The sequence below is a fragment of the Mauremys reevesii genome, linkage group 4 (genome assembly GCF_016161935.1).
Source record: "Mauremys reevesii isolate NIE-2019 linkage group 4, ASM1616193v1, whole genome shotgun sequence".
NCBI classification, from domain to species: Eukaryota; Metazoa; Chordata; order Testudines; family Geoemydidae; genus Mauremys; species Mauremys reevesii.
Window position 1 is genome coordinate 72,411,903 of NC_052626.1, and position 23,444 is coordinate 72,435,346.

A 23,444-nucleotide genomic window follows, 5' to 3' on the forward strand; every position below is an offset into this window, starting at 1 on the left:
TAGTAACCAACCCCCCAAGCTGATCATTATGATTTCAGAGGGAAGGATCTTTGCTCCTGAGCTGGCAGGTCAGACAGGAGGTAGGACAGCAGCAAATTTATTAAAGCTAATGTTAAAATTATATAATATACAAGTTAAGAAAAAAAGAGTGTCTGTGCATAGTGCTTAGCTTATCCAAAGTTTGGTTTAAAAGTCAGAAGATACAGATAGTGCATAATCTGAAACAATCCAGATTTAGGTGAATAAATTAGCAATACAGTTTAGATATTAACATCCAAATAGTGGGGTACACTCATGAAAAGTTATCCAGAGAGTTGGTTGTAGAAAGCAAATATAGCAATCAGTGTAGATTATCCCTCAGTAAATACAGGCCAGCGGAGAAGTATTTCGTTACTCTCCCATTTTGCTTCTCAGTAGCGCTCCAGCTCCTTTCTCCTGGTACTGCTGATGTCTGGTGATGTGTTCCCTCAAGCACCTGCGGGCATCTGACATTACTACATTAATTCCCCACGCCAGAGCAAGGGGAAGAATCTTCTTAACAGCCCTCTTTGCTGAGATGTTTGAAGGGAGTGAGATTCTGCACAGGGTAGGAACCGAGTACCTGGGAGGGTTTGGGGTCAGGGACATGCAGCTGAAGTCCGGTGAATGGGTACCTGAGGTTGTTGTCTGTGCTTCTTCACCCTCTGCTGCTTGAGCTGCCCTGGCCAGCCTATAGAAGCAGCTGTGTAGACAGGTAGTGCATTGGCCAGGCTTGGGGACATAATACAAAGGCACCTTTCTTGTAGGTGGCAACTCTGGCCTCCAGGCTGGATCTCAGGGCCAGCAGCAGTGAAGCAGGGCATGATGTAGAGCAGACACCTGACCTGTAAGGGAAGGGGGAGATGGGGGCTGAAGCAGTGTCACCTTCCCAACACGAGTGAGATGGCCACAAGGCTGATGCTATTATCCAGGGGACCTTTGGCTTATGCCCACTCAGTCCTCTCCCCTCGCACGCTGCACAGGACAGAAAACCCCAGCCTTGGCCCTCCATCGTGGATGCAAACTCACAGTTGGCTGATACATGGGAGCTCATGATGAGCCTCTTGAAGGGCCATAGGAATACAGCTCTTGTAAGGACTCTGAGCAGAACCCACCCTCCACACTCCTTGCACCTGCAGAAGGGGCCTGACCCGCAGAGAGCCCTGTTCCACACCCAAAGTCCTACAGCTCTACTGCCCCCAGGAGCACTCACACCTGCTACACTTGTCAAGGCTGCTGAAGGGGTTGTACCCCTGGTGTTTCCATTATGTAGAAGGCAACTGTCCCATCAGTGAGATTCAGCCCCCCGCAAACTGGCTTCTCCCAGAAGGGCTCCATGTAGGGCCAGCTACACACTATGCACTAGCACAGCCTCTTGGAGGTGAGGCCCCAGTTCTTGTGAGCTGGCCTGGCAGCAAGACAGCACCATGTCATGCTCTTGTTACATTGCAGCCTGTCAATTGGAACACGACTTCCTGGCCTGCTGGGCCCCTGTTCAGGTCACTGGGTCTCCTGGGCAGAGCATGACAAACACTTACTACAGTACTGTGTAAGGGCCCCCTCCTCTTCGTTGGCCCTTACAAACAGCCATAGACAGTCTGTGCCCTGAAGAGCTTGCAATCAAAATACACCAGCCAGTGGGGGAGGGGTAGAACACAAGCAGAGTGAGCAATATGATAGTAATGAACAGCACACTCTATCCATGACTAGTTTGTGGGGTTTTTGGTGTGTGCGTGGGGGGGTGGGAATTGAGGAAATCAGCCTAACTTGAAAGGGATGGTGACAAGGCTCAAGTCAGATGTAGTGTGAATTTAAGGCGAAGAGACTGAGGGATTGGGTGGGGGGGTTGGAACAAACAGCCCCTCAGCATGAGGCAGGCAGGCAGGCAGGCAAAGTCCAGTCAGAACTGTAGAAAGTTCTGGGAATGTTCAAAGTTTCCTGCTGTGGCTGCTTCTGCCCCTACTAGCTGGAGGCTCCTCTTTGCAGCCCACATTGGTGGGGAGGCAGCAGCACCACCTAGAGCCCATTGCCTCCCTCTGGGGGTCTCTGTACCAGGGGAAGCCCTGTAGGTTTCATCACATTGTGTGGTTGTAATCGATTGGGCTGGGGCTCGACCCTCCTGGGGCAGGAGGGGAGCCACACCGACTCCTTACGCGTCCGCTGTTACAGTGGCCTGTGCAGCAGCAAACAGTACAAGGAGCTCAGGCCCTGGGGCGCAAGGGCTGAGCAGCAAACAGTAGTTATATAGGCCCAGGTCCCTAGACCAGAGCAGTGGGTGAGGGGGAAAACTGCCACCCCCGAGTGGGGTGGCTGGGGGGACACAGGCCCACCCACTCCACTGTGTCCCAGCCTGGGGCCCTAGCAGCAGCGTGGATCCGCTGCTGGTCAGTGGGGTCCTGACCGCAACACACTGACATTGGTACCTCTGTGTCTGCAGCCTGACGGGTCGGCTACCCCCAGGCTACTTCCACTTTCCCCCTCAGGGCCTACCTCGTCGGTTGCACCGGGTCCAGGCCAGTCAATCAGCATAGGCTCCTCTCGGCCAGGGCTTGGTGGCAGATCCGGCAGCTCCTCAGGGAAGTCTGGCCAGGCGTGCTCAGGCGGCTCCTCCAGGTAACAGCAGGGCTGGGGAGGCTCCGACGGCTCCTCCTCATAGTGGGCACAGGGGAGTTCCGGCAGCTCCTCCCAGTACCGGGCCCAGGGAAGCTCCGGTGGCTCCTCTTCGTAGCAGGCACAGGGAAGCTCCGGCCAATCAGGACAGCTGCCTCGGGCCCTGGAGGGTTCCCAGTCAGGAGCTCCCAACAGCACATCTGCTCCCTGCAGTGGCTGGGCCCTGACTGAGCTCTGGTGGCCGGCTTTTCTACTTCCTGTCCCGCCCCTTGACTTCCAGGGGGCGGGGACAGGTGGTGGTGGCTCCGCCCACTTGGGTTTCTGCAAGGGCGCTCCCTCTGCTGGGCAGGAGGGGAGCCACACTGACTCACTACAGTGGTGCTTGAGCAGAACAGGAGAGAATCTGCCCAAAGCACTGAATGGGGCCTCACGTTTTTCAAATACCATTTGGGCTCCTGGCCATTCCTGCAGGTGGTGCACCTCCACATTTCTTTGGGGATATGTTGGTTATTGGGGCACTAGCTGGGCTAGGACCTTGACAGCAGAGATACCCACGTAGGGGCTGTTAGCACCAAACAGTGTGCTGATGAACCTTGTATTTCAACCTGTGCTTGTCAGACTCCCAGCAGGGAGAAACATGAGCTTTCTCCCCCTGGTATGCCTATGGAGCAATCTCCACAGCGGTGTAGAACAACACGCTCAAGGCTATTCTGTTTGGCACACCATGAATGCAATTGCCAGCTTTGCTCTGATGGCAGGATCTGTGGTGCTGGTGGTGATAGAGGAAGCAGGCTAAATGCAGCTGGATTTTCTACTCCCAGCTGAAACTTGAAGTACTGCCAGTCAAGCTTTTGTTTATGGAGAAGTCACAGCTAGAGAAGCAAGATAACATCTTTGTGCCTATACCCAGCCTGGGAATTCATTATTCAAGTTTAAGCATGCCGCTACGAGGGCTTTATAAGAGTTAGGGCCTCTCTTCTAAGCAGCCCTTTGTCCTCTTCTAGCTCTAGATTTCTGTTCACCTATTCTACCCTGAGTTGTGCAACATGGGATGAAGCTGGCACCAGGACAATGTTTCTGTTCACGCTGGCTGAATGAACAGTGCAGTCTGCACAAGACAGGATGCTGTGTCATTGCACAAACAAGGAACCAAGGAACAGCATCCAATACATGATCCACAAAAATTATCTGCGGATATCCACAGATATCCATGGATTTGCAGGGCTCTACACTGGGGGCCAGGGTGAGGCTCCGAGGCATTCCCACCCCCCAACCTTGGTCAGGGAGAGCCGAGTGGGCAGCTGTGGGGAGCCCACATGGAGTCACGGATCCTCCACCTGCCCTCGGCTGGGTGAGGAGCCTGGGGGGTGGGGACACAGTCAGGGGCTGCTTTCAGACACACCCCCACCCCTGCGAGCAGGTGGAGGATCTGCGTGGCTCCCTGGCTGGGCTCCACACTGGCCTGGCTTGGGGTGGGGGAGGGAGGGAAGGGGGACCTATAGAGTTGCCTGGGGTGGGCTGCTTGGGCCAGTTGGCCAGGGCAGGTGGAGGGTCCACCACGGCTCCCCAGCCAGCTCTTACCGTGGCTGGGCTGCGGCTCCAAGCCGCCCCTCTCCCTGGTTGGAGCTGAGCTGTCAAGAGCTGCACTGACAGCTGTGAGGAGCCGTGGTGGACCCTCCACCTGCCCTGGGCATGGGGCCCAAGCAACCCCCGGCCCCGTGTCCCGGCCTCCCAGGCCTCCTGCCCAGGGCAGGTGGAGGATCCGTGCCGGTTCCTCTAAGCTGCCCCCCAGGCTCTTACATCCGCGCTGCTAACCCCAGAAATGATCCACGGATATAAAGCAGATACCCATGGATTTGCAGGGCTCTATCCATAACTTTCCTCATTGCAGCCCATTACACATTCCAAAATAGCGGCTTGTAGGCATTAACCCTGCTCCTTCCTGCAGCTGTACCGACCGCTGCAGGTAAAATCTGGCTGTTGGAAGGGAAAGCCATAAAGGTGAGAATGTCCCGGCATCGGAACCTGCAGAGTAATTCACAGAAGAATTGGATCAGCATGGCAAACAGGTCAGAGTTGCTTACATAAAAGATTTATTGGAAATTCTTTGAATACATGAAGTGCCTTGGAGACTATTTCCAAAACAATGCAATTTAGTACCCTGCACCCAAAGCATTTGTAGGTCATCCGCTAGGTACAAGCTGCCTTGACATAGTACAGGCTTGAGCAGATGGCTATTAAAATTATGACAATATTCATCATTAAACAAATTCTACAGCAGGCCACAGCATCAGTAGCTAGGTCCCTCTTGCAGAACTGCTTTGGGCCAATCATTTCTAATGCATTGATTAGACAGAGCTGAGCGCCTAGATTTTGGAATGGAGGTGTCAAAACTCTCAGGATTGCCCAGGAATAAGCACATCTCTCATCCCAAGAGAAACCCTTTATTGCTGTGGCTATCCAGCTATACCCTATCAACCCAGGTGGGCAGATTTCCACTGGGTAGCATTAAACAAACATGGTTGCTACACAGAAGTTCTGCCTTGTGAGATGCAGGAGCTGCAATCTTGTAAAAGTCACATGAAAATGACTGAGCACAGACACTAGGCCCTGGAGGCTTTCCAGACAGAAACAGGAATGATGGCTTGCCTTCTGTGGATACCACAGCAGTTCAGCGTGAAGAAGAGGAGGAACTACAGAGTCAATGCTGCCTAGGGAAAGATCACCACCAGGAAGGTCTATTCTATTCTTCCTAGCAGGCACAATGCATGCCAGTAGTTTACTAACCTCTACAAATAACTTGACAGGAGAGCTCACCCAGGCATAGCCTGCAAGTTAAAGGTCAGAGTGCCAGAGTATGTCCACATGCAACTTACTACAAGACTCGGGAGAATGACCAACTGATTGGGGATGGAGGGGAAAATCACGAGATCTGGGTTATATTGCTGACTCTGCCATTTACTCACTGTGTGACCTTGGACAAATCACCTGACCCCATGTCTAGTTTCCACAGCTGTACTGTGGAGATGCAGCTTACTTACCTCCTCATAGGCAGGTTGTAGGGAGTATTCGTCAAGTGCTTTGAAGCCCCCTAAGTCAGTGTTATTAATTGACAGGGATAGTGGGATTTTCAGCTCCAGCATTTCCAATTACACTTCACTGGGAGGCCTTTTAGCACTGGTGCAGACAAGTGAAGAGATTGGATTACTCCTTGCAAAACAAGGATTGATTCTTTTGATATGGGAGTTAGTTGGATTGGGTGGGTGGCCTGGGAGAGGGGAGTTTGCTGCTTCAAGTAGTTATAATACCCCTACCTGGTGCTTTAGAGCATAAACTAAAACACTGCCACTGATCATGCACAGCAAACACCGGTCAACTTAAGGGCTGGGAAAGCAAAAGAACATATTACCATATTGGGAATCAGTTCAGGTCCTGAGCTCAATTCCTTGCTCTTGCAGCAGCACAGGGCGGAGGGCGGCAGAGGCCACGGGGTAACCCAAGGCCTAGTGTCATTCGCTAACAACCCTCCTTTTCAACCTCAGGAATTGTGCTGAGCTCTGGAGAAAGCCACATCCAGCCTTTTTTGAACAGAAGCTAGTTACTCCACCAGTAGTAAGGAAACTAGCAAGGATCCTCAGAGTACAGAGAACTCCCACCACTCTATAGAAATATCATCCGTGGATAGCAAGGGGGACTTGCAGAAGTCTCTTCAGTTACTCAGCCCAGTTACAGGTGGCTGAAGGGTGGAGAAAGTTGCACAAGCCCTACTCTGAGTTCCTGCTTAGTGCCATTACACAGCTTCTCCCTTCCTCACGTGAGACAAAAGGATACACAACAACCAGATCAAACACAGAGCACTGCCAGCCACTCATTACTTCATGGCTCGCTCATTACAAAAATAAACTTTTAGCTAATCATAAGCCAGCTGATTAAAAAGAGTACCATCAACTTTCCAAAAGTGTGCTTCTGTGAACAAGCTACCTCTGGAATGGCTGAGGAACAGAACAAGTCCATTTCCCAAGCCTATCAGAATGGCGCTCTTCACAAAGTCCCTGCCACTCTGCTGCACCAACACATGCGTGTTCTTATATCAATGCCCAGCCTGGGTGTCATGGAAGAAAGTCCCCAGAACAGAACACTGTATTAGAGTAAATAAGTGTCTCTGAAAATAAATATCTTGGATTTTCCCTACCAAAGGCAGACTATTGTCATGGGACAGAGCTCCATGGCACAACAGCTGTCTGCAGTGACAGGACAGAATGACCTGCACTTGTATGTGAAAACATAACTTTTTTTAATATAGGTTTCTTTAAAAGCAATAAATATTTCCTGTTTCTTATATATTAACCATAAAGCAGCAAGGTTTGCAGGGAAAAGGGACTAAGACTCCTAGTTACATAACCCTGGAGAAATAGCATTCCTATTTATATTTACAACTGCATTTCAAGAGCCGCGACTACAAATTTAACATACTCCCAAGGTGCCACTTGCAGGTGCACCAGTACAATCACATTCTGGGACCTTAGCATTGTGGTTTTCATACACTCAAGAAAATGTGGCTTCTGTAGTTGTACATCTGTGATTCGGGCAGACAGGCCCAGCACAAGGCACCAGAGAGAAAGTCTGTGCAAAGCCCCAGTTCCTTGGGAGCAGACAGTGAAGACATCTATAGGTGTCGCACAGTACAGTGCATGAGGTGGAAGTCTGCCTCATCCCCTTGTGCTCTGCAGTCCATGCACTCACTGAAGACAGGATGAAATGCCCCATTTCTAAGAGCTGAGGTCCTGCACTCAAGCCAGCTGAGTCTGCCACTGCACAGATCCTTTGTTCTGAGCCAAGGCTGTCTATACTCCAGTGCAATTGCAGACGCAGGGAAAAGATGGTCTGTGCCCCAGAAGCTACATCTTGAGGAATTGTGATGCAAGAGGCTTTGCAGGGAGCATTTCTGGCAGCTTTCCATAAAACCCCTCCATACACAGAACGAAGACTGAAGGGGAACTGGGTTACTAACAACAAAGCTTGATTTCTTTTGTCCCTATTGTAGTGTCATAGATAAGTACTCAAATGCCAGTAGGAAATGGGGTCCAAAACTATCCCGGGGCCTGGCTGAGGGGAGACTGACAGCTGAATCTGTACCCAGTACTGAGGAGGTGATCTGACAAAGCCCACAAGATACGGGGGGGAAAAACTGGACACAAAAGGGAGAGTGGCAGACAGACATTATGGTCTTCCTCCTCCAAGTGCTCCAGAAGGACACTGCTGCTGCAATAAGAAAACAGCTTTACTGCAAAGTCTCTACAAAGGCATCAAACTCTTTGACGTTTTTCTCATGGACTGCCAGCTTCTCCGGTAACGAGTCCTGTGAAGGCAAAGAAAAACTCAGATCAGGACTCACTCACAGAAGGTACATCAGCCTAAGGGAAGCTATAAAACAGTGGAAACGTATATGGTAAACTCTGGCCAAAGGTCTCTGCTCTGATTTGTGCTCTTCCTCCTCATACATGAACCACTCCTAGCAGAAGCAGGATATCAGACAGGATCCAGCACGTGAACCTGAGAAGGGCCGTTTGCCCAGTTTGTTTTTTCTACAGAAGCAGCAGGTGTGCCATACCCAGGACTGTAGCAATTCTTGCACAGCTGCAGCACAATTACTTTGTCAAACTGCGTGAATAAAGTCACTCAGTTGTTAGCATTAAGCATTATGGTTTTCCCAGGTAACACCATGTTACAAAGTTGATGGGCCTGATACTGCATTCTCTCTGCAGAGGCAGCATTCAGTTCTTAGATTTGGGTTCACCTAGAGATTTGAACTATGGCACATTTGCCCCTTCAGGTAACAGGCAGCGGCACTCAGCTGGGAGATTAAACAGATGTTTCAAAGCTGCCACAGAGACTCAGTCATTTAATGGGAGGGTGAAGTAAAGGACTCGCTCACAAATGTAGCATGTGCAGTAAAAAAAGTGGCACATTTCAGGTTACTCCAATTTTAGGCTCCAGGCTAATAGGTCTCACACACCAGATAGGATGGGACAGGGCTGGAATTAAGGCAGTATGTTTTCTCCCCAGAACCTTAGAGCAGTGTTTCCCAAAGTGTGGTACGCGTACCCCTGGTGGTATGTGAAAGGGTTTCAAGGGGTACGCGGCCCATTCACCCTGGCTGGCAAGGGGCCGGCAGCGGGCTGAGCCGGGCCAGCAGCCGGGACCCTGGGTGGCAAGGGGCTGGCAGTGGCCTGAGCGGGGCCGGCGGACAGAACCCCAGACCCGTGGCGGGCTGAGTGGCTCAGCCTGCTGCCGGTCTGGGGTTCCGTCTGCCGGCTCCTGCCAGCCGGGTCCTGGCCGCAGGCCCCGCTCAACCACAGGCCCCACTCAGGCAGCAGGGTGGCAAGGGGCCGGCAGTGGCTTGACTGGGGCCTCTTCCCCCACCCCCAAATTTATCTTCATTAGAGAAGGGGTACGCCAGTAAGACAAATGTCTCAAAAAGGGGTACGCAAGTGTTGTAGGTTTGGGAAACACTGCCTTAGAGGATGGGTTATGCTCTTTTCCCAGTCCTTATCAAACTGTCCAAGAAGAGACCTGTCCTCCCAAATCACTCCTTTGCTGTGACTGGTCCTAGTTCGTATGGCCTTGAGCTTAGCAGATGCAGGAATGAGAGGGGAAGTACAAGACTATTACAGTAGGGAATAGTCTTGGACAGTGGAAGAGTCCTGCAGCTGCAATGGCTTCTGGGAAGAGGATACCTGATGCAGCACACGGATACTGTCCCACTCACATGTAGCACAAACCAACAACTCATCTAATATTCTCCATGGCAGCTGTACACATGCACTGAGAAGGAATCAGACTGAAAAGATCTCACATCTGGTTCCTTCCAAAGGTTTCAGGTTCCGAGATGTACAGGCATGTTCAGCAGATTGACAAGGGACCCCTCTGGTAGGTGCCTCTGCTCTCTTATGGGATGTTGGCTTGTTCAGGGAGCTAGGAGGAGGAGAGCATTGTGAGAACGTATGTCCCACACACACCAAAATCCCGTTTTCCCATACCAGATCCTCTGCCATGGACTGAGCCCCAATGTCAATGGAGAGGCTGCTGAGCTGAGGCGGGTTCTGAAACTCGCGGTAGAACGTCCCCAAGTCCATTGGGAGAATGTCATCTTTTGAGAATGCTGGTTTCTAGAATTAAAGATACAAACATTAATCCCCATTTAGAGAGTTCTGTCAGATTTCCCCCTTCGCTCTAGTCACAGACAGAAGGCACCATCGGCTACCAGCAAACAACTCAACATTACAGCAATAAATCTAAGACAAATAATTGAACAGCGGCATATCCCTTGCCATGACCAGAATTAGTCTTTCCCTGATGACTTCATGAGCACCTAAAGCAGAATATTTCCCTACAATCTGTCTCTGCTTTAGGCATATGGGACACAGGGAAAACCCAAAAACCTGAACCCAGGCCATGGTGGATAAAAGGAGGAGGAAATAATTTCCCAAGTTGTGGGTTTACGAATGTCAATGTCTTTACCATTTTAAAGGATGCCCAGAGACCCTGTCCTTGATATGGGAGCACAATGAGCCCTTGTTTGGAGAAATTCATCTATTTTAATTCAGCATCACACCAACAGCTGCAGCCCACCCCAGATACAGGGGCTCTGTGAAAGTGCTAGCCTGGGCTGATAAAGTACTGCATGGACTTACAAAGTCAACCATGACAAAGTCATCATGTGTGTTCCCGGTGCTGCTGCCACTGGAGCCCTCTGAGTGCAAGCTGCCCTGTAGAGGAGACTCAACATCTGGGGAGTCAGGAGGATTCACCTGCCCAAGAAACCAGAATCCATCAGTTTCAGATCCTGTCACTGAGCCCATCTGTGTGTTGTGCCAGCATGGGAAGAAGCACAATGACAGTTACAAGGGCATGCAGACTGTAAGCACAGACTAGCAGGGGCTCTAAACCTGTAGTTGTTTCCATCTCTGGAAAGCCCAGACTCAGGCATAGAGGATGTTATTAGAAACCAAACTGATGCAAGTAGCTAGTTCTTTGGTCAGAAGTGCCTGCAAAGCTAAGGCCACGAAGGACACATCTGTATTGCATGATTCAAACTTGACATGCAAGATGGCTCAGGGGGGTGGTGGTGGGGTTCTTACCATGGGGTCATTATCCTCCAGCTCAACATTCTTGGGAGCAAACATGGCGAAAGGAATGTCCAAGCTGGCCATGGTCACCTGGAGAGATTCAATGGGTAGAACCTCAACACTTCAGTCAGATTCTCTGCATATGCAGTATGCCCCATCCCATTGCAAGGCTGTATGTCAGGATCTGAAACTGCCCCACCAAAGTCACACTGGCAACTTGACTGGAACCCAAGGGCTACACTTCGAGGGCATAACGTCGGAGAGACTGCAGCCAACATCCCCTTTAATACACAGGTGTAGCCCGCAGAGCCTACAGGGCCCAGCGTACAGTAAAGCACCACATACAGAGACCTTGCTAAAGTCTGGCCTCCTGTTTCCTCTGGCTGCCCTGGTGATGCAGTGCCTGGCCCCCACTGTCCAGCAATGGAAAAGAGGAACAGTGGCATGAGGAAAAGTGCATCATGAGTCCACCTCAGAACAATCACTGCAAGTTACCTGATTAATGGGTTTGTTGACAAAGGCCCCCACCTTCCGGACAAAGATGGTCTCCAAGAGATCGTGTGGGGAGCCACTCTTCCCTTCGCTGCTGTTTGATACGGTTTCTGTGTCCTCACTGGGGGAGAAGGGTTGATGGCTCATTGCACATAAATAAATTTAGACAAAACCACATTCTTTTGTCAAGATCCCCCTGTTTTTTTATGTCTTCTCCTAGTGCTGGGAGGAAGGAGAGGGAGAAGCATCTCTGTTCTTGTTAGACAGTCTTCCCCTTCAGCCATCAGTATGCAATAGAGCAGTGGTCTCCAACCTTTTTATGCCCAAGATCACTGTTTGAATTTAAAGGCAACCCAAGATCTACCCTGCCCCTTCCCCGAGGCCCTGCCCCTTCCCCAAAGACCCACCCCACTCACTCCATCCTCCCTCTCTCTGTCATTCGCTCTCCCCCACCCTCACTCACTTTCTCTGGGCTGGGGTAGGGGGTTGCAGTTTGGGCTGGGCTGTGGGCTCTGGGCTGGGGCTGAGGGGTTCACAGTGTGGGAGGGGGCTCTGGGCTGAGCCTGGGGCAGGGGATGGGGTGCAGGAGGGGGGTGAGGGATGCAAGCTCTGGGAGGGAGTTGGGGTGCAGGAGGAGGCTCTGGGCTGGGGCAGGGGGTTGGGGTGCAGGAGGGGGTACAGGGTGCTGGCTCTGAGAGGGGGTCAGGGCTGGGGCAGGGGGTTGGGGTGCAGGAGGGGGTACAGGGTGCTGGCTCTGGGAGGGGGCTCAGGGCTCAGGTAGAGTGTTGGGGTGCAGGAGGGGGTACAGGGTGCTGGCTCTGAGAGGGGGGTCAGGGCTGGGGCAGGGGGTTGGGGTGCAGGAGGGGGTACAGGGTGCTGGCTCTGGGAGGGGGGTCAGGGCTGGGGCAGGGGGTTGGGGCGCAGGAGGGGATACAGGGTGCTGGCTCTGGGAGGGGGGTCAGGGCTCAGGTAGAGTGTTGAGGTGCAGGAGGGGGTATGGGGTGCTGGATCCAGGAGGGGCTCAGGGCTTGGATGTGGCCTCCCACCAGGCAGCACATACCTCCGGCGGCTCTTGGTTGGCAGCGCAGCGAGACTAAGGCAGGCTCCCTGCTTACCCTGGCCCCACGCCACTCCTGGAAATGGCCAATGTGCCTCTGCGGCCCGTGGGAGGGGTGGGCGGCACATGGCTCCATGCAGCTCCCCGTTCCCAGCCAATGGGAGCTATGGGGGCGGTGCTTGCAGGCAGGAGCAGCATGCGGAGGGAGACCCCTGCCCTCCATGCTCCAAGCGGCTGCGGGGCACACTGGCCGCTTCCAGGAGTGGTGTGGGGCCTGGACAGCCCTGCTGGACCACCGGAGATCACAATTGACTGGGAAATCCTCTAGGATCGACCAGTCGATGGCGATGGACCAGTTGGTGACCACTGCAATAGAGACTGCAAGGCTGTGGAGCAGCTTTCTGCTTGGCTCTGCGAGGGAACCACCCCCATCAGTAGGGCAGAAAACCTCAGCCAGTCCTGAGGAAAGGCTGTTCAGAAGAGCTGTGTGGGAAATGGCAAGGAAGCTCGAGCAGCTCTTGCCAATCACTATCACTCTTTCAGGAACACAGAATTCTTGGATATCTTCCCTGTCAGGAGACAGGGTCGGGAATCTGAACCCCATGCTCCTTCCCAGGCCCCATGGAGCCAGAGTAGTCCAATATCACAGCAGCCAGTGCTAATCTGGTTAATTTTCACTGGGTGGCTACTAATTATAGTCTCAAAACCTGATTTTCAGAAGTATTCAGCAGCTCTAAGGATCTGGTCCTCAGTCGTCTGGCAGGCGTTAGCCATTTGATAACGACTGGTTAGTCAAGGAGCACAGGCCAGTGCATTAGTGCTACTATAACATAAATAGGAGTTTTTTATTGAGTAGAAAACCTAGTTGGTTAAGATGTTTTCTATGGCAATTGTCCCATAGCCACGAGACAAGATGGAACCACAGGGGACAAAGAGATCTGGAAAAACAAACAGGAAGCTCTAACTGGCTGAGAGGGAGGTTAGGATTTCAGGCAATTTGGAGTTTAAAGTTGCATTGTTTCCTGTTAGACAAGGAGTCTTGCCCCCAAGGTTTCTTGATATAACAGGTAAATAGCTGTTTTCTATTACTGATGCTTTACGACAATTCAAATGAAGCCTTTTTGGGAGGGTAAAATTACTGTTGAAGCCACCTCAACTTGCTGTTCATGGATCAGACAAATGAGCCAGAAGTAGTGTTTTGGTATTGAAATGACACAAGACCTTTGTTTGAGGCGTTCTTCAGCTTCTCTGTTCTCAGACTGAGAGCTCCCGGCTTTTTTAAGGCAGAGCAGCCACTATAGTGTTATTGATAAATTTAAAAGAACTGCCCTGCAAATGCTTAAAAGAAAAGTCAGTTTTAAATTTGATTCAACTTTATACAGTCACAGATGAACGATTAGAAGTGCTGCACCTACCTACTGGAGGGAGTAGCTGCTGAGTAGAGGGCTCCATCCAAAGGGGTGCACGTTACCAACCTCTCGTGGTCAGCCTGAGTGCCATGTGCTGGCTGGCTAGGAACTGGGGGCACCCCACCCTCCTTCCCTGGAACAATCAACTAAGGTGGAAAGGAACGATCAGGTTAGCAATCTCAAGACTGATACAGCAACACACTACAGCACTAGAGTGGATTATCTCATGCTGGGAATAAGTTCTTTTTGGCTCGCCATGGATATGCTCTGACTACACTCCTGCTAGAACATAACAGTAACTTTCTGACAGGGAGCAAGAGAGGGGAAGTCGTGTGGGAGGGGACTTTCCCAATGAGAGAATTCATATATCACTTCCTTCCTAATTCTCTCTGATGCAGATTCAGTGCCATTTCTCCAGACTTGTCCCTGGCCTTACCTTGTTCTCAGTGCAATGTCTCCATTCTACGCAGTGGAAAACACCTTGATTAAAGTCCCACTTCAGGTGATTCCAAGAGCATAGTAGAGCTACTTCCTGGCTTATTTGCTAGCACCATGTTTTTTAAATTACTTTAGATCCTTTGCAGCCTTGACCTAGCTGCATACAGAGGCATGCAATGGTTTTAAGGGATGTCTTAGCTGTGTGATGCTTAGTGGCTGCGGTGCAAGCCACATTCATTCTTCCAACCTCTAAGAGTACCTGATGAGGATGTGCAGCATTCAAACCACCAGCAAAGATTACTGGATACCCCATGTCAGCTGATCCAACTCCCAGGGCAGCAGGCTGATAGGAAAGACGAGAGCTGGAAAGCTAAGAAACAAGAGAAAAAATACAAAGAGGGGCAAAGAGAGAGGAGAGAGAAAGGGGAGAGGGAAAGCCCCCACAGTCTGAATAGTTATCAGCATCACTGGAGAAAGAACAGGAGATGTCACTGGGGCACAGTACATGCATGGCTCTAGGCTAGCAAAGTGCCTCAAAGATTTATATGGGAACTAACGCCAAAGGTTTGATTTAATTTATATATTTTAAAACAAATCAGCCTTGTAACAGAAAGAGGATAAAGGTGTGGCCTTAAAACAAGCCTGGTTTGAGTGGGAGAGATAATGTAGGGAAAGCCTGCATGACAGCTCTTGCATCACATACCGGGGAAAGGACCAGTGCAACCACTTCAAAACTCATTGAAAAGCCCATATAAACACTGGCATTTTAAATCCACTTCCTCAGCAGGGATTCAAACTCTCAGCATACTTACTGCAAACACAGGGAGATGTAGCAGGAATGAAGGACACCCCGCACCTAATCAAAGGAAACAAACCTCGGCCATAGGACACACAGGCCCTCAATCTTGCTAGCTAAAAAGAAAACCAGCAAGCGAAGCCCCATAAGATTTCCTCCCAGTATCCCAAATCCAACCAGAAGGATGAGCATCAGGAAATGCTCCCCATCTTCAGCCACCTCTTCTCAATCTCTTGATCCTAATTAGAAACACAGCTAGTGGGATCAATAGGAATCCCATTTGTTCTTCTGACCTCAGAAGCAGCACTCTGTTAGGAGCCATGTATCATATGACATCCTCAATTGAGACAAGGTGGGTGAGGTAATATCTTTTATTGGACCAATTTCTGTTGGTAAAAGATACACAAGCTTTCAAGCTTAAACAGAGCTCTTCTTCAGGTCTGGGAAAGGTTCTCTGTGTCACAGCTAAATACAAGGTGGAAGAGATTGTTTAGCATAAGTAATTAACACATATTCTAAGGGAATATTTCAGGAGAAGTGGCTTGCTAACTCCATGTAGTCACAGGATGAAAAGGAGAGGGAAGTGGGTTACAGATTGTTGTAATAAGCCATTAAAAAAAACCAACCCACTGGATTTAAGACCATGATTTTTAGAGTCTAGCAAAGTTATGAATTTAAGCTCCCAGGCTCGTCTTTTGAAGGTTCTCTTTGAGGACGAGGATGAGAGGTCAGATATAGAGCGATCAGTTTGTGAAAAGTGTGCACCCACCCATGATAGGGTATTTTTGTCTTCTATCCTTTTCCTATATGAGTTCATCTGAGAGCATAGCGATTGCCTGGTTTCACCCATGTAGTTTTTATTGGGGCATTTAATGCAGTGGATGAGATGTATCACATATTGTGATAGGCATGTGCAGGACCTGTGGATTTTGAAAGGTGTGTTGTAGAGGGTGTTGATCATTGTAGCAGTGGAGAAATGTCTGCCAGTTTTGCATCTGTTATGGCAGGGTCTGGTGCTGCTTTGAGTTGGTGGATCCTAGTATCTGGGAAGCTTGCTTCAGATAGCGAGGTTGGGAGGTTGTTTGAAGGCCAGAAGAGGGGGCTGGGGAGTTTTCTTTCAGGAGGTGGTCCCCATCAAGTATGGGTTGTAATTGTTTAATGATACCCCATATTGGTTCCAGTGTGGGGTGGTAGGTGACAACTAGAGGTGCGTGGTCGGAGGTCCCCCCCCCGCCCCATATTGAAGCAGGTTCTCTTAGGGTATTTGGGTGGCTCGTTCCATGATGCGATCTATTTTTCTGGTGGAGTGTCCTTATTTGGTGAAGGTGTATATCCTGGACTTTCTTCTCAGAGCATATTCTGTGGTATCTGAGGGCCTGGCTGTAAATAACAGATTTCTTGGTGTGTTTGGGGTGGTTACTGGATCTGTGAAGGTAAGTAGGGTGATCCAGGAGTTTCTTGTATATAGTTGTCTGTTGAAATCCATTACTGAAGCTAATCGTGGTGTCCAGAAAGTTGATGCTGGTGTGGGAGTGTTCTAGAGAGAGTTTGATAGATGGGTGGTGGTTGTAGAAATTGTGGTGGAAATCTATGACGGGTGGATCTGACACATGCCTATCAAATCTGGTGCACTAAATGCCCTAATAACTGTGGAGTTGAAAACAGACACTCACTACACTCTTATCATTTTTCTGTGTGAATTCAGTTAAAAGACAAAAAACACCATATCACTCATGGATGAACACTTTTCACAAAACGGTCACAAGACCCGACCCCCGGGACATGAAGGGTTCTTCCACTGGTGTAGGTGCTCCACCTCCATCAACCTGGAACTGTCTACACTGGGGGTAACTCAGCTTAATTGCATCACTCAGGGATGTGGATTTTTCACACCACAGGAGATGTAGCTAATGCCGATATAAGTTCCCAGTGTAGACCAGCCCTCAGTACCTTTCCCAGAGCTGAAGAGGAGCCACAAGAAGTAGCTTGAAAGCTTGTCTCTCTCACCTACAGAAGTTGGTTCAATAAAAGATATTACCTCACACACCCAGGGACCAACATGGATATAACACTGAATCCCCAAGTAAGTCAGTACTCTGAGTGCTGACATTTTTGAGGTGGGGGCCTGACAATTTAAGGCTGCCCACGGATATCAGGCTGGGCTCCTTCTAGAGTCTGGGTTAAGCTGGATGGAGTGGTCTCTTCTCACAAACCAGACTGGCCCAGTCTCAAGAACTCTTATTTTGCTAGGAGTATCATCTGATGCTACTCTGACTTTCATAGGGCTTTCTGCTCCCCAGAGAGTCCCCAATCCCTCAGGGAACTCTAGGGGCCATTCCCCATTGAACTGGACCAACATTCTCTTTATTTAAAAAGTCCCTCAACTCATGCAGACATTCCTTCCCATCACTACACTGTGATTTACTGTGAGTTAAGACAGCCAGTCCCTCTTCACCAGACACTGTCAACTTGAAATTCAATTCATTTTAAAAAGTGGAGTTAAAAGTAACCTCAGCTCTGCACCTGCCACTCAGACCCCCCTCCAGCACTGTGTGTGATTTTATAATAAAATGTTCCTATTCTATAAAAATGATTCTCTCCCCTGTTGCTCTGTGAAAGATCCAGACCTACAGGAGAAACCTACCTGACTAGTCAGGGGAGACATAGAAACTGACCACACAAAGTGCTGTGAGAAGCACAAAATAAACAAACAAGAATAGAGAATAGACATTTTTCTAGTCCTCTTAGGTGTTGCTTGTAATAACCAGAGATCAAACGTTTTCAGAGTAGTGGGATTTTTTCAAGTTAACAGTGTCTCAACTTTAACACTGTTGGAACAAGTGCCACGTTACAGGAGGTACAGGTTCCAGAGCCAGAGGCTGCTCACGAGAGAACAGTTCAAGCACTATCCACTGATGCCTGTTGTGTCATATGGGTAACAGATGATGGTCTCTAACTTCCTGCAAATCGGAACACGTGAGTAACAAGCAAACATCCTGACTGGGGAAGAGAACTAGGGAGTTAGGACCTAAATACCTTTTAGGACCTGAGCCCTAGACAACCACAGGTGAAATCCTGTCTCCATTGAAGCTAGTGGCCAACCTTCCATTGACTTCAGAGGGTCAGGATTTTACCCCAGATGTTTACATTGAAATGTTTCAAAGCACACTGTCAAGATGGGGCATTCAATTCATTTTTGCCCTCCAAGACCCTCTAAGACCTTTGCCACCCCTTCCCTTTTCTTTACTCCCTGCCAACTCCTCAAGAAGAGCTGCATAAAGCTCCTCTATAGCCTGTCAATAAGAAGCCTTGTGTCCTTGAGGTGGTCCCTGGCATCACAGGAAGTATGCTGGGCCTCCCTCCCTGCAGAGGTGAAAAATGCTGCTTCTTTCCCAAGCCCCTGCCAGCCAACAAACCACTGTGCACTTTGATAAATTAATTTCTTCTACCCACTGCAGTCAAGATCCCTTGAAACCTTGACAAGACACCCTCCCCCCTTGACCTCTCAAATTGCATGCACTGGTTGCTTCCTATAGGGCTGCTGCTCAGTGCTACGCAGCAAGTGGTTTTTAGTTTAAAGAGCACCGGTTTGAACAAACAAAAAAACCTTGCTATAGAAAGAATCACAGACATTGCAAACAGATCTAACCAGAATAAAAAGCCAATCCCATTTTGGGCTGACCAGCTTCTTCAGCATAAGGCAGCATCAAACAGATTTATTTCTCAATGTAAACTCAGGATAGTCAAACTTGTACCTTCCTACATTTTTAAAGTACTATCAGGCCATAGATACTGTATGCTATTGTGAACTCACTTGATGTGAAAAGGCCAGTCCCATCATAGGGACCTTCAAGGTGTCCATCAGCACAGGAGGAGGGGTCTGAAAATGTGCCTTAGTGATAGTAAAAACACACTGTGCACATACACAGACACACAAAGGAAAACAAGGAAGGAAGAAAGAGAAAAGGACTTGAGAGAAGAACTGAAAAGAGTTGGATGAACTGAACACTAGTGAGAAGCATCTATGGCCAGAGCAGTCAGACAGTTTTATGTATGGTAAAATTCTCAGTACGGCCAGAAATTCATTTAATTTGTAAAGGCGTCAGTCTTGCAGTGAACCACTCCCCATCACAACTCCAGAGAGAATTAGACATAAAGCAACTGCCAAAATCTCCATTGCACAGCTTACTCGGACTGCTAGCCAGTTCATGAAGGCTATGCTGAAGGGTTCTTAGGAACAGCTGAGACTGATTTTGATTTGAACACATACAAGTTGTCTATATTTTGATAGTCTCCCCTTCAGATGTAGCTAGCGTTCCAAAACTGTAAATTCTGATGGGCAGGGAACATGTCTTTGTGTGTGCCTGTGCAGCACTCAGCCCAATGGGGCCATGATCCAGGCTGATGCCTCTGGGCACTACCATGATCCAAATCATTTTTATACCAGAACACAGTAATTGGAGCAGGGCCATAAGTGGAAACTGGCAATTTGTGGCATTAAAAATTGTCTAGCAGAGGGTGCCTGATGTGAGAGGGGTGGACCATCCATGGGAATCCCTTGTCCCTCCCACTGCACCAGCTTCCTGGCAGCACAGTTCCATTGGAATCACATTAGCGGGTACAATCCCTGAACACTTTGGTGTCCTCCACGGAAAATACAATGCAGGGTAGTCTGCATCTTTTCTGGTAAGCTCTGCAGGGCTAACAGGGGGAGGATGTATTCCGCCAATCTTGTGTTTACTCCCCCCACTACATAGATCCCTGGATAGGCCTATCTGAGGTTCAGCAGCAAAGAGAGTGGCTGAGCCTCCCTTCCACTCAGTAGGAACGTGGAATGCAGCTTTGGAGGGGGACACAGTCTGTATGTACAGGGTCCAGTGCACAAACAGGTCTCAGTACATGATCTGGACTTTTAGGTGTTTATAAACACACCTCTACCTCGATATAACGCTGTCCTTGGGAGCCAAAAAATCTTACCGCGTTATAGGTGAAACCGTGTTATATTGAACTTGCTTTGATCCACTGGAGTGTGCAGCCCCACCCCCCGGAGCACTGCTTTACCGCGTTATATCCAAATTTGTGTTATATCGGGTGGCATTATATCGAGATAGCGGTGTATATAAAGATGGTTTGTCTTTTTTCAATGTATGTTGTCCCCTTATAGTGCCTTTTAAAATGCTGCCTTTGGCCAGAAAGGTTGACAATTGCTTTACATCTGATCATACTCTGTATGTATATTATAAACCATGGAGCAGTGGTACCCAAGGCTGCTGTTAGTCACCAATCCTCAAAGCACTGATGGTTTCGTACAGCTTTTCTTCCGAGATTAGAAAGCTTCATGCCCTCCGAAAAGACACCCGGTGGCAATTTATTTAGCACCACTGTTACTATTATGTAACTAACTCTGGCTATGAGCGATTGACACAGGGACCAGTAAAAAATGTGTCATGAACATTAATATGTATGAACACCATTTATTGAAAGGCAGAGAGCATGGGGCTAAGCCTCAAACAAGTCTCTTGTGTTGCTCATCTAACAACCAACAGCTTTACTCTCTCAGACTTCCCATGAGCACTCCCTGGCTGATTCAACATTGTTGGGTGAACCGGTCATCAAAATATCAGTGAGGGACAAGAGAGGCCTCCTGAGATGGATTTATTACTAGATTTTCAAATTCAATACATTTACTAATAGCTTATCAGATTGATCACCTTGAGGCAATAAGTGACCCCAAAGCAAACTCATTCACATGAGAAAAACATTCTCAAACTGCATTTCACTTTGGTCCATAGCAACACAGACACAAAAAAAAAATGGACTAGGGATCTTAAAGTTCACCAGAGCTACTTAATTTTGCAGACAATTAGACTGAAGGTTCTTGAACTTCTAAAGCTACAGGAGAACAGATAATCTGACCAAGCTTTACTTAGAGAGCTATAGAAATTACAGACAGGAAAAAAAAAAAGTGAAACTGGTTGAAAAAGGGGGAAGACTGCTAGAAATTTTGAAGTTGTTTCCATTTTGTAGGGTTCAAAATGGACCCATTTTCAGTTTTTTGCATTGTTTCCAGAGATATTTTAAATGAAAAAATTTATGCAAATGTTTCCATTTATTGAAAACTGTGTTTGCAGTAAGAAAATGCAGATTTAAATAAACAAAAATGGATACATTTTTAAAAGGTTTCAGAAAATTGTAAAAAAAATGTTTAATAGACATTTTTTCATGTAAAAGCAGCATTTTTTATGAGCAGTTTAAAATTGATGAAATGAGTGGAAAATTTCAACCAGCTCTAGCAAAGACCTACTAGGTCCCATATAATTCACCCCAAGGATCAATGCAGAACTGTTCCCCATCAGGTACTTGCTAGTGTTTGTCCAGTCTAGTTTTAGATGCTCCAAGGGCTTTCACCCCTTTCCTAGACTAGTTCCATGGCCTAGGACACTGAAAAGTAGGGTAAGTGTTCTCCTGATATTCCTGAGTTTCCCCATACAATTCCAGGCTATTACACCTAGTTATACTGCCTGGCCTTATCTGAATTCATTCGTCTCTTTATAGTGTTTATCCCCTGGACATATCTGTAGACTGCTGTGTGCCTCTTCAATCATTGCTTAGCCCAGCTATGCGATTTAGTTTCTGAATCTTTCCTCATAAATCAGTCCCTTCTGTCCCCTGGAGTCTTGCTGGAATTAGCATCCACCTGGGTTTTACAAAGAGAGGAGCAAAGTCTGGGCAATACATACATACATACATACATACATATATATATATATATGTGTGTGTATGTAAACAAATTTTAATTGCAGAGACTGAACACACAGCATACTACTGTTAGACTGTAAACCTGCTACATCAGAGGACATATGCTGAGCTGCACTAAAGGGAATTAATTGTTCAACTTGCCTTTGGGACTGAAGGAGCTCATTTTCTCCTACCTGGGATGGAGGGGAGGTGGAGAAAGAGGTAGTGCACACTTCCTGGGAGTCTTCCACTGATGGGTATGCTGCTCCATTGTCCTCACCAGCCGTTCTAGAGCAGCAAGAAGAGAGAAATTTCACGATAGGAATATTCCATAAGACAAAAAGAAATCATGAAAAGTATTCATAGATTCCAAGGCCAGAAGGGATCATTGTGATCATCTAGTCTATTGAGTGAGACTCAGATGCTGCAGGAGGACAGAGTATTTGGGTGGAGTTGAAAGAAGAATTATGAAGGGGCTCTGATTGGCAGGCTGAAGAGAACACTGTCAGGAGTTTAAGTCCTTCAGGCTCTGAACTTTCCAGAGGTTCTCCCTGAAGAAGGAAGAGGTGCTTCCTCCTCCATCTGGTTTCTTTTTCCAAGAGAAAAGGTTTCGATATACTGACCAACAGAACCAGCTTTGGTGTTGGCAGAAGCCCTGGGACCAATACCAAATATTATGCCATTGCTTTTGATTAGATCATCTTCACAGGAATTTTAGAGAAGGCAAACTTCATGCACTTATTTCCTCTATTCTTACTTACATATGTACCCTACTGCTGATGGAAAAGCTCAACCCTCTGGGCTTTCCGACACTGATATGCACCTATGCGAATTCCTATAGATGCACGCTTCCATGACACCAGGTTCTGTACCAAGTGTCTTGCATGATAATGGATACACTTTCCATTCAGTACAATATGCAATCAGATAACTCCATCACTGACACAAAGGAGATTGCACCCTGACTGCTAAACGATCTAGAATGCTACAGCAAGGAGTTAGGATCATTGAGAATACTCTGAGGCTAGCTGCACTAAAACCTCTAAACCAGAGGGGGAAATGCTGCCTTTCCTCACATGCTCCATTTCTAATAAGAGTGACACTGATCCTACAGTCCTCCTCTATGCCCAGTCAGCAGGTGCTAGAGAAGGCTCTGTACTTGGGCATAAGAATGCCTTCATTTATAGCCCATGACCACACTCTCTGTTTCCTCACCTGTAATTGCAGGGGTGCATGGGCGAGGAGCTGGGGTAGGGACGGTCCACAAAGTGATCAATGATAATCCCCATGATAGGTGGGGTCCTCTCAAACTGCCTGTAACGCAACAAGCAAATGGTGTTATTGATAAGACTGGCTTCCCCTCTCTACTGTGTCCCCACTCATTCCCAAAGAGTCCCTTGTATCTATTAATGGGGACCAGAGCATCGCCACAATTCAACCCTGCAACTCCAAGCATGAACCAGTGGTGTTCTGGCATCTGGCTCAGGGCTACCCAAATACTCCCCCTCTGCAAGACTTGAGGATCCAGGAAGATGTTTAATGTGAGAATACCTAAGCTGGAATGAGGAACTGTGAGGAAGAGATTTAAGGGCTCAGGGAACGAGAAGCTTAATGTTTTCTTGGAAGATGCTTTTTGGGCTGACCATGTTTCCTCACCTGGTTGAAATGAAGGCCAGGTTGATTCTGTAGGCACAAGACAGTGTGATGGTGCCCAATGGGGTACCCACTGTCCCAACACGGACTGTCTGGAAACCTAA

General features: G+C 48.4%; 2 protein-coding genes across 10 annotated transcripts in view; both read right to left on the reverse strand.

Annotated features, from left to right (window-relative positions):
* Nucleotides 1-126: 126 nt before the first annotated feature.
* Nucleotides 127-5,771, reverse strand: LOC120403945. The gene is made up of 3 exons (XM_039535974.1): nt 5,670-5,771; nt 2,509-2,844; nt 127-863 (listed from the first exon to the last, which is right to left on the reverse strand). The coding sequence occupies exons 1-3, from the start codon at nt 5,769-5,771 to the stop codon at nt 618-620; spliced, it is 684 nt and encodes a 227-aa protein (XP_039391908.1). The 3' UTR covers nt 127-617.
* ATG13 (autophagy related 13) overlaps nt 4,699-23,444 on the reverse strand; it is a 48,803-nt gene continuing 30,057 nt past the window's right edge. For 4 of the 9 annotated variants that reach the window (XM_039535317.1, XM_039535320.1, XM_039535319.1 and 1 more), the window contains 11 exons: nt 23,344-23,440; nt 22,903-23,001; nt 21,882-21,975; nt 18,764-18,862; nt 14,413-14,523; nt 13,722-13,861; nt 11,253-11,370; nt 10,770-10,847; nt 10,323-10,439; nt 9,669-9,797; nt 4,699-7,987 (listed from right to left, as the gene is read on the reverse strand). In XM_039535317.1, coding sequence (XP_039391251.1) covers nt 7,910-7,987; nt 9,669-9,797; nt 10,323-10,439; nt 10,770-10,847; nt 11,253-11,370; nt 13,722-13,861; nt 14,413-14,523; nt 18,764-18,862; nt 21,882-21,975; nt 22,903-23,001; nt 23,344-23,440 — 1,160 coding nt within the window. In that variant the 3' untranslated portion in view covers nt 4,699-7,909. The remainder of the gene's footprint in view (nt 7,988-9,668; nt 9,798-10,322; nt 10,440-10,769; nt 10,848-11,252; nt 11,371-13,721; nt 13,862-14,412; nt 14,524-18,763; nt 18,863-21,881; nt 21,976-22,902; nt 23,002-23,343; nt 23,441-23,444) is intronic. The other 5 variants (XM_039535323.1, XM_039535322.1, XM_039535324.1 and 2 more) reach the window with 5 other exon arrangements.